A 10,615-nucleotide genomic window follows, 5' to 3' on the forward strand; every position below is an offset into this window, starting at 1 on the left:
AGTGTAAGACGGCGCCAGAAGCGCTGCACAAATGGAGGAGAGCTACGCCATTGGTCGAGGCTTCCCAATACACACCAGTAGAGCTGGGACTCTATAAAAAACTGATATCAGAAGTAGAAGTTAAGAGATTTTGGATTTCTGTAACAATGTGAATGTGATGTTTTGGTTCCGCAGATGTGCATTAAAATCTCTTCCCGTTCGACTGCGAGCAGAAGGAGTTCTTGTGTAATTCTTTATTTATAAATTCCATGAGTTCAGGCACCTTTAGATTCCTCCATATTAGATAATCGAGAATAATATACAATATAATATATTTAAATAGATTTGGGATGTTGTAGTTACCTCTGGTTTTAAACAGAATATCTTCCTGATACACTGTGTGAAGCAGGAGACGGCCCTGCCATCTGTGTCAGGTGGGTTAAAAGCCCCTCAGGATGATTCTCATGACCTCTGGTCACCACATGTGACATGTGTGACACTCTATATCTCTGGAAAACTAATTTCCAGACTGAAAAAAGATCCGGTAGGTACAATTTAAAACAGCACAAGTCCATCCTCACGACCTCTGGTCACCATGCTCATCGACTATCAGCTATCAGCTCTCAGGATCTACAGCACACCATCTGTGTGTCAGGGTGTGTGAGCACATGTGACCACTTGTGAGGGAATAAACGTACAACACACAGTATGAAAAAACAACGTGTTAGAAAATCGAGAATAATATACAATATAGTATATCTAAATAGATTCGGATGTTGTATTTACCTCTGGTTTTAAACAGAACGTCTTTCTGATACACAGGTGAAGCAGGACAAGGCTGGCCTCCGCCTTGCTCCACATGCCATCTGTGTGATTCTCATGACCTCTGGGGAAGGTCGATGGCAGTGGTGATCAGTGAATAACCTGCATATGTGTGTGTGTATAGGGGCGTGTGGGCATGTGTGCGTCCAGGCGCAATAGCGGACACATACCTCTAAAGAAAACCTACAGTTTAACTGTTTTATAGCATTATTTAAGGCTAGCACGATTAGTCAGCGCTGACTATGAGTTTGTGATTTCCTTCACTTAAATTTTAAACTCTTATAGATTTTTTTTCTATAACACTTGCTAGTGTGATACTTGCTAGTAAATGTTCCTCATTTGTACATGTACTTCTTAAGAACATGTGACAGACAGTAAAGAGGCCTAGGTGAGGCTACTCAAATGTAACTTTTAGGTTTTTTCACAGTGTTACGTCCACAAAGGGCACAACATATTTGAGGACACAAAGACAAAAATGAGGATTCAAAAGTAATTTTTATTTCAACTCTCTCGACCTTTTTCTTTAAGATGAGCTTCTTTTGATTTTTCTGTGAAGAAAAAGAGAGAATTAAATCCTCGGTTCCCCGTGTCCCAAAAAAAAAAGAAAACAAAAATTCCAAAGTATAAACAGAAAGTTGGACCTGATGAGCCGATCAAAAAGAACAAAACGGTACAGCAGGGGGCCAACCCTATACAGGGCCGTCGAAGCCCCTGCTAGTACCGGACTACAAGAAAAAAGAAACTACTGCTAAAGAAAAATCAAAAACAAGACAACCGGTCCCACCAGGTCAAAAATCACAACAAAAAAACATCAACTAAACAAACAGCTAACAAAAACTACCGTGTGGCAGGCTGGAGACGTGCGCACCGCGTCAGAACGCATCCTGGGTGTTTGTTGGGAGGGCGTCGCCCTTTACCTGGCGCAACCCAGCCTATTTATAGGCGGTCCAACAGGTCACAAATTAACGGACCAAATTACAAGAAAGAATTATCAAAACTCCAAAGTATATTAAACAACAACAAAAAAAATCATACAACTAACTTCTCTTCAAAATGATCCAAATGAAAAGAAAATAGACAGAAATAAATACAATGTGCTGAAGCACATAACAACAGTTAAAGTGAAAGACAATCTCTAACATCACTCCCTTACCAGAATTTGGCCTCGCATCATTGTGAATGCTTACGTTGAGTCTTTTTCTTGCTGTTGAATCAACACTGATCTTCCCACTGCTTCATGCTTTCTCCAAAATAGTAAATGTTGGTTTAAATACATTTGAAACTCAGATTTTTTTTCTGTAACACTTGCTAGTGTGAAACATGTCAGTAAAAGTTCCTCATCTGTAAATTTATTTCTGAAGAATATCTGACAGGTACTAAACAGCTGCAAGAGTTGCTCCAACATGGGAAATTGTTTTTTTTACCTTTAAAATTATCCACTACTTTTGTCTCTGAGTTATATGCTGTGTTTCTTGGCCCTAATGATGCTTTCCCTCCATCCATTGTCTTACACACTTCAGTGTTCACTAACAAAATACCTGCAGTTGTTGAATGTTCCATTACTAAAGCTTATAAATGATCAATGTAAACCATCCATCCTTCTATGGATGCAAACTCGACTAAAAACCCACCTGTTTAGGATTGTATTTGAAACGTAATCAATTACAAATTTATTGATGAATCCGGTCACATGATCCCCCCCAGGATGTCTCATGACCTCAGCATGCTTAACACGTGTTACACTATATTCCCGGTAATTTCAATTCAACCAATAGAAACAGAGACAGGCTCCGAGTTTTATGAGTAATATAATTAAAGAATAAAAAAACAATAAGTGTTAAATAATCAAGAATAATATACAATATAGTATATTTAAATAGAATGTTGTAATTAACTCTGGTTTTGCTCACCAAGCCGTTCGTGTTTGTGCGTGTGTCCCGGCAGAATACTGGACAGGGAAAGAGTTGAACTTTGAACATGTCCCTCAGGATGTCTCAATGACATACATTGTTTAAGGTGAACTCCTTCTGACCTCTATGAGTTTGAATTAGCCAATAGAAGCAGAGACAAGGGGTTCGGTGTTAGAAAATCAATAGTAATATACAATATAGTATATTCAAATAGATTTGGATGTTGTAACTACATCCGGTTTTTAAACAGAAGGTCTTTCTGATATACTGCCTGAAGCGGGACAGGCGCCAGCCATTAAGAAGACTCTCATGACGTCCGGTCATCATGCGTGACACATTTGGCTCTCTGTATTTCTGTTCATCTCAATTGGGTCTCTATAAGGGGTTGATTGATATGATGTAAACGCCAGCACAGGATTCATTCTCGTGACTTTTGGGGGGAGGCCCCATGACAGTGCTGCTCACTGTGTGTGTGTCTGTATATAAAGAAATATAGAAACAAAAGTCCCCTCTTGGTAGGGTGGGTGTGCATGTGTGTGTGTGTAGGTGTGGGTGTGTGTGTGTTTGTGCGCAGGACATAAGGGTTGCACCAGTAAGAGCGGGCAGAAGCCTCTTATGGTCTTTAAAAGGAGACATCATCTCACAGGAAGAATCACAGCTCTGCAGAACTTCTACTGACTTTTGGTATAAATCCTGTTGTTCTTACGAACTTGTAATCTCTCTATTAATCTATTAATCTCTCTGTTATCTTATGTTTGCTGTGTTGTGTGAAGTTGTTTCGTTGCACACCAGCTCCCATTATTCTGTGAGTTCATCAGTTCCTGAATGTAGCTACAGAAGGAAGCAGGAACTAAACTCTGAATTTTGTACTCTGCGCTACGTCAGCCCAGAAGTAGCAACGCTATGTAAGTAACTCAAGATAACCGAATAAGCTATGTAACTAGGGACTGCCCCTACGGAAATAAAAAGAGAGGGTATGGAGGAACGTGCTTCAGAGCAGGTGGGAGATTGTAACTGAGGCACAATCTCAGTTACAATCTGTCCGTAACTGAGATTACGGACAGATTGTCCGTTCTGTCCGTTCTCCTTGCAGCAAGTAAATCTAAAACTCTCTTGTCTTTCTCCTCTTTGCGTGGTGTTAAAATGTTTTAGGTTGTTTGAACTTGACATGCATAATTATGTCTCAACACAAAGTTGGTAGGAGCTCGTCTTGCAATAAGTGAGTTGCCGGTCCGAGTCCTGCTCCATCCGCTTCTGTCGTTGTGTCCTTGGGCAAGGCACTTCACCCACATTGCCTGCTGGTGGTGGTCAGAGGGGCCAGTGGTGGCTCTGTCAGACCAGACAGTCCTTGCCACCATCAGTGTGTGAAAGTGTGTGCTTTGGGATCCTCTGGACTTGATAAAGTGCTATACATTTTACCATTTTCCATGAACATTTCAGAGTTGTTTCCAGTTTGCAGTGTCAAAAAGATCTCACTTCCTGCCACAAGATGTTTACAAGATTTCTTATAAACATCTTGATTCCCCTTTTCCTCACATTTGTGACACACCGTTGCAAAAATGTAGAGGTATTCAAATGAGTGTCGAATAAATACCTTTTTCAGTCAATCAGAAACCGTTTCAACACTCAGAGCTTACTATGATAGCACCAAACATGGCTGGATGTGAGGCCGTAGTTCTCCTGCCTAACACTCTCAGGCAACTCAAACTGGGCTACATGATGCAGGAGCTTCCGGATGTCATGTCCCTCAAACTGGGCTCTCCCAGGATCCCCAATCAGGACTTTGGAGCCGTGGCTTTTGACGCAGCGATCCAGCCATTTATGAAGGCTGTCTGAGAGCGTTTCGTCGTAGAACATGTCGCCCAGGAGGATCAAGTCAAAGCCGGCAGGATCCGAACCAATTATGTCGTCTGTCACGCAATCTGGTGGCTCCACTTTGTTCAGTTCACAATTCAACTTGGTCACAACAGCTGCAACTGAAACAGAAACAGGTAGCTTAGCCATGCCACATGAAAATATTGTCATGTTCCATAACTAATGGATAATGTCTGCGGTTTTTAAATTCAACTGTAAGATTTTAAAAACACATCAGCAAAACTGAATATCATTAAACTGTTGATGCCATCTTCCCCTGCTGGTCAGAATAATCCTTTAAACTTTACTAAAATTGTGTGAAAAAGAGCGGAAAATTAACAAAATGAGAAGACGAGGGAATCTTTCTCACATGTCACCCCAATGCCACATCTTAGCAAAATCACAGAAAAACAGAAATATTGGTTTCCTGAAGGTTGGCAGTGGAGAAAAAAGAAGAAGGGTGAAAGAATACCAGTTGTTCAAATTGTGGGTTTGTAACCAGCTACTGCTTGTCGGTAACCTCAGTCTGAACCTCCCCATCAGCAGCATTAAAAACTACTGCAGGGAACATAAAACAGACTTTAATCCTTTATTGTATGAGGATACAAATATGAAACTTCAAAACATTGGAGCTGAGTTAAGCTCTATGAATCTTACTCCCACAATGCTTTGTGTGTTCAGTCTGAAAATTAGTTTTCCGGAGACATAGAGTTTCGTACATGTCATGTGTGATGACCAGAGGTCATGAGAGATCCCGAGGGACATGTTCAAAGTTCAACCCTCTCCTCTGTCCAGTATTCTGCCCGGACACACACACAAACACGAATGGCTTGGTGAGAAAAACTGGAGGTAACTACAACATTCTATTTAAATATACTATATTGTATATCATTCTCGATTATCTAACACTTATTGTTTTTCATACTTTAATTGTATTACTCTTAAAACTCATAATGTTTTAAGAGTAAGGGTGTCTATTAGGTCTCTCTGACATGATCAAAAATAAAATGATAGTTTGGCTTAACATTCATGGAGAAAGCTGAACCATTAATTTGCAAAATTACTCTTACAATCTACTCCTAGTGAACATCTGAAAGGGTTTTTTTCAATTATATTTACAAATACTATGGTTATACATCTCTCTGTCTATGCTGTAACAGCAGAAAGATATATAGTGTAATTAAAGTGATCGCTTTAGGTAAAGATCTACAGCAGTCGTTCTCAAACTATTAATACAAAGTACCACCACAGAAAATACTTTTGTATTTCAAGGACCTTCATTGTTACTGTAAAATAAATTAGCATAGCATTTAAATAAGCACCAAAATGTTTTAATAAACGCAGATTTGTAATCTGTGGCTTCATAAACACATAAATCAATTTTCCCCCCCAGAATTTCTACAGATCTTCTATTTCAAAAGCTCATATTTAGACACACTCCAACTTTCACCATTTTAAGCAAAAAGTACAAAGTTCAGCATTAATTTACAAAATATATTTCTATAATGCTAAAATGTTAAATACACATCTGCAAAAGACAGAACAAAAAGAACAATAAGGAAATAGATAGATGGCTGGTTGGACTGAGGCCTGTATGGATGGGTGGAAGGATGATAAAAGTATTGAATAGGAAAAACCAGACAGATGTCCTACAGACAGATGACTGGATTATGCAGCAATGGATGTTGGGAAAACAACTGATGATGGTGGATAGATGGCTGAAAGGGTGGCTGGAGGGAGGAATGGCTGCAATGTTTAGAAAGAGGCAGAGTTAATCTGGGCCAGGAGCGACAAAGAGGGAATTGTTCTTATGTAAGATGAGACTTCAGATCTCACTGGAGTTTCCATGAGGCAACTTTGGTGGATTTCCAAGATATATATTGTACTTTTATTAAACTTTGGTTGATTTTAACTCACTGGCTCTTCTGGAATCTTAATGAACGTGAGCTGGAGGCAAGTGAGTCTCCAACAAACTTCTTAAAATAAATATTCCTGCTTTCCCTGCTGTAATGTCATTGAACACAACTCTCTCTTTTTATACACTTGCTACAAATCAGCAGGTTGCAGATACTGAACAGTAACTTTGATGTTAAATCTATTTTTTTAAACCACAGGGAGTCTAAGTTTGATAGCATGGGGCTAAAATGTTTACATTTTCAAACTTTTTATCTCTTATCAAAAATGCGTCAATCATAATAGTTGGGTAAATAAGTCTAAAATGGTAATGGGCATGGCAATATTTTGATTGTGACATGATTTTCAAGAATGAGTTGATTTTGATTTTATATCCACGTGTAGTTATATAATTTTTCTGAGGGGTCCTCGGCAATATTATTATTCACATCTGAATTACTGAAATAAAATGTACGATTAGAGGCAATTAAGAATAATCGAGGCAGCATACCGGGGTCGATATCATTGGCCACCACATGGACAGCACCACAGAGCTTAGCAGCGATGGACGAGGCTCCGCAGCCGCTGCCCAGATCCAGCACGGATCCATCCCGACAAACATCAGGGTTGTCCAGGATGTACCTACCAGAGCATGCCAGCAATAGGAATGTTAATTAGTGAGTTGTCAAGCCCAACAAACTTTATTTATAGTGAGGATTGTGCAGGACCTTGACAGCGCCTGTCCTCCTGGCCAATAAATTGCCCAGTACGGGTCGCTGAAAGGCCAGAGTTCTGGTCGTTCTCTCCAGAACCTGCAGCCGGGAGTAAACAATCTCAGCTTTATCTCAGGCGTCAGGCTCCCTCCCACAACTACCTCCGTGTTCTCTGATATAAAACTTCTGATGTTCTCGTTTGAAAGACAGGTTTCTGAGGCGCGTCTCCGTCTGCTTGCTTGTGCGTAAGGCTTTAAAAACCCTTTAACACATCGGTGACATTTGGGTGCCGATAGAAAGCCACAGCAAGGCGTTGTTGATGGAAAAAGCCACATAGCTAAGAGTCAAATGTTTCTCTTTCTTGAGCAGCCGTTCCAGCAGCCCCCCAGAAAGCAAGATGTGAAACATTCGTTCCGCTCAGTAAGGTTCCTGTCAAGTGAACGGGTTTGTGTCCGCCATTTTGTGAGTGGCAGATTTGTTGAGTTTTTAGTCTTTTTAAATTTTACAAATAGCTGTTGTTAAGGAATCATGGCTATTTTTGATGGTTTAATATAGTTAAGCTAATGCCATGTGTGTTTAAGTAGACCAACATTCCTTTGGACAAAAGCAGATGCAAGCAGGAGTTCACAGATAAACATTTTTCTGGCAAGGCTGTAACTTAGATCAGCCATAAAACACAAAGCTCTTGAAAGGTTTTAAATTAGGAGGCCATAAAGAATATCTTCCCCGGCTCGCAGGTCAGAGGTCGGGGGTTTCTCAGGAGCTCAGAGTTGCATCTGGAGTTGATCACAACTTAGGAATCTTGGAAACACTGAGGTTTAATTTCTGATACACCTTCTTAATATTAATAGCAATAGTGTGTTAGATTAAAATATATTACCCAAGTTACAAGTACTAATCTAGTTAAATGGAATGTATTTGAAAATGTACTAACTATGACAATATCGGAAACCAAAAGGGAATGGTTTGAATGTTATGTTTTACAGGATGAAAAAGACTTCTATCTCATTATTGTTTGTGATAAGGTAAAGATTCAAATCTTTGGAGAAGCTGACTGCAGAGGAGCAAGATAGGTTTTGTGAAAATAACTTATAATTTTAATAACTAAAATGACTCTTGATATTTGTCATTAAAACTCAGGGGAAGGTCTAAGTATTTTCCAAGGTAGCTCTTGGTTGGTCAAAACAGAGGTACGCCCTATTTGCATATATTAACAAAGAGAAACGCCTTCACTAGAAAAGGGAATGCTCAATAATAAGAATTCAGACAACTGCCCTGTTTTGCTTTTAAGCATCAGCTGTCTCCAAAGGCGCCTTTGTTCTTTTTCTTTTAATTCTTTTGTCTCAGGTAAAGAATGTACTTCTGTGTACTCTGAAGTTTTCTTGTTAAATTCATACGGTGTTTTCTATTGAATTAAACTCTGCATTTCTGTGACGTCATTGAGCTTCGCCGTTTCTTGCCGGCCGTGACGACATCTGCTCGAGACCCGGCGAACAGGAGGGAAAGCAGAGCCATGCTGTTTCCAAAACTTAAGCTAACCAAATAACTTTCCTTCCTTAATACTGTCTTCTGTCTGGAAGTAATATAGTAATAAAGTTATAAAAATGCAATTATAGGGAATGGTTGATTGTTGTGATGCCATTAATTCTCCCATTAGGTATCAAGAAGGCTAAAATAATCATGTAATTTCTAATGAAATATAATAAATCAACAAAAAAAGAGCTTTCTTGAGGAGCTCTGCACAGCACTACCAGCTGCGGGTTCATGGCTGATGTTAGGGAGATTTTGATCCTGATAATCTTCCAGGTGCAAAAGAAAAACAATCAAACCGCTCACGTTGGTCACAACCAGTCAGTCACCACAGAAGGGAAATAGGGCTACTAAAAAAGGAATTGAGACGATAATCTTAGGATTATGAATTTTTTTCAGAATTTTGACGTTTTTACAGGCAGGTTTCTTTCATACAACACTTGAAGATAATATAATGATGTTTGCTCTTGCTGAAAGAACTCACAGAGGATCAAATACTGTTGTGAAAACTGGCGAGATCTTTTCAGGTTAATGCAGAAAACAGATCATTAAAGCCTGGGAGACATAAGTAATGTTGTATTTTGATTTACTAATGATTATAAAATAAGTATTCTTGTATTTTGGTTTACTGATAATTATAAAATAAGCAATCTTGCATTTTGGTTAATTGATGATTATGCAAAGAGTTTGATGTAATGAAATGTGAATCAAGAGATGAATGAAATGGTAAATTTAAAGTTGATAATAAAATTCAACAAATACATTTTAAAAGAGTTTTGTTGAAGAATAAAATTAGAAGGTAATTGTGGTTAATGTTTTATGATGATCATACAACATAAATAGAATTGTAACTGGAGTAATCATACATTGTGTGCTCTATAGGGACATGTAATTCCCAGACAGTGTTATAACTAGAACAGAAGTCAGAGTCAGAAAAGAGTCTGAGCTGAGTGGGAAGATAGGGGAACTCCAAAAAAGGAACTGGGCATTTGTCCCAGTTCTTGTGGCACTTCAAACCAGAATGATGAAGTGGAAACAGATTGTCAGTGGCTTAACAAACAAAGAAGGAGAAGTGAACAAGGCGTTGACCAATGTGGAAAGGTTGGGTACTTTCCCACAAAGCCATCGAACGTTCAAGAAGTCACATAGGCCAGAGAGACGATATGGGACACCTTCTGTCAAAATAAAATTGGAGTTTGATGGATGAGTGATTTATGACCCTAATCATTAATTGCTATTAATATCCACCCCTCCCCCACCTTTCCCACCCATCCCCCACACACACCTGTTATGCCAACTGTTATTCCCACTATGTGTTTTAAAAATAGTACAATTAAAGTATGAAAAACAATGTGTTAGATAATCGAGAATAATATAATAATATAGTATATCTAAATAGAATGATGTAGTTACCTCCGGTTTTTCTCACTAAGCCATTTGGTGTTTGTGCGTGTGTGTCCGGCTCTCTCATGCTGACTATGAGTTTGTGACAGAATACGGAAAAAGCCTCACCTGTCATCTGTGTGCGGGCTAAAAAACCCTAGGTAGGCGATTCTCATGACCTGAGGGTCAACACAGATGGCCTGCATGGAAACTCTATGTCTCCGGAAAACAGATTTTCAAACCGTCATCGATTATCAGCTCAGGATCTGCGCGGGAAAAGGGTTCCTGCCATCTGTACGTGCCTTTCAGTGTGATTCTCATCAATTATTAAGTATTAGACAATCTTCCTGAATGCTGTCTATCAGGAACGGGAGAGGGCATAAGGCTGGACAGAGGCGTGTCTGTGTAGGTGTGTGTGTGTGTGTGTGTGTGCGCGCACCCGTAAGACTGAACACATACCTCTACAGAAAGCCTAGAGTTTTAACTGTTTTACTGCTTTATTTTATGGTAGCACGATTAGTCAGTGCTGAC

The 10,615-nt window shown here is 39.4% G+C and overlaps 1 protein-coding gene across 1 annotated transcript; it reads right to left on the reverse strand.

The window, feature by feature from the left end:
* Positions 1-1,277: 1,277 nt before the first annotated feature.
* Positions 1,278-7,548, reverse strand: etfbkmt (electron transfer flavoprotein beta subunit lysine methyltransferase). Its single transcript, XM_005816990.3, has 3 exons — positions 7,187-7,548; positions 6,970-7,100; positions 1,278-4,687 (listed from the first exon to the last, which is right to left on the reverse strand). Exons 1-3 carry the CDS (start codon positions 7,504-7,506, stop codon positions 4,338-4,340), a joined length of 801 nt encoding a protein of 266 aa, XP_005817047.2. The 5' UTR covers positions 7,507-7,548; the 3' UTR covers positions 1,278-4,337.
* Positions 7,549-10,615: the final 3,067 nt, after the last annotated feature.

The sequence above is a fragment of the Xiphophorus maculatus genome, chromosome 2, assembly GCF_002775205.1.
Source record: "Xiphophorus maculatus strain JP 163 A chromosome 2, X_maculatus-5.0-male, whole genome shotgun sequence".
Taxonomy (NCBI): Eukaryota; Metazoa; Chordata; class Actinopteri; order Cyprinodontiformes; family Poeciliidae; genus Xiphophorus; species Xiphophorus maculatus.

Excerpts from the sequence above, each read along its gene's own strand:
- etfbkmt (XM_005816990.3), bottom strand. The coding sequence starts at position 7,506 with ATGTGGCTTTTTCCATCAACAACGCCTTGCTGTGGCTTTCTATCGGCA. Across the intron at positions 7,101-7,186 it reads GGAGGACAGGCGCTGTCAAG|GTACATCCTGGACAACCCTG; the intron begins GTCCTGCACAAT and ends ATGCTCTGGTAG. Across the intron at positions 4,688-6,969 it reads GGCCAATGATATCGACCCCG|TTGCAGCTGTTGTGACCAAG; the intron begins GTATGCTGCCTC and ends TTTCTGTTTCAG.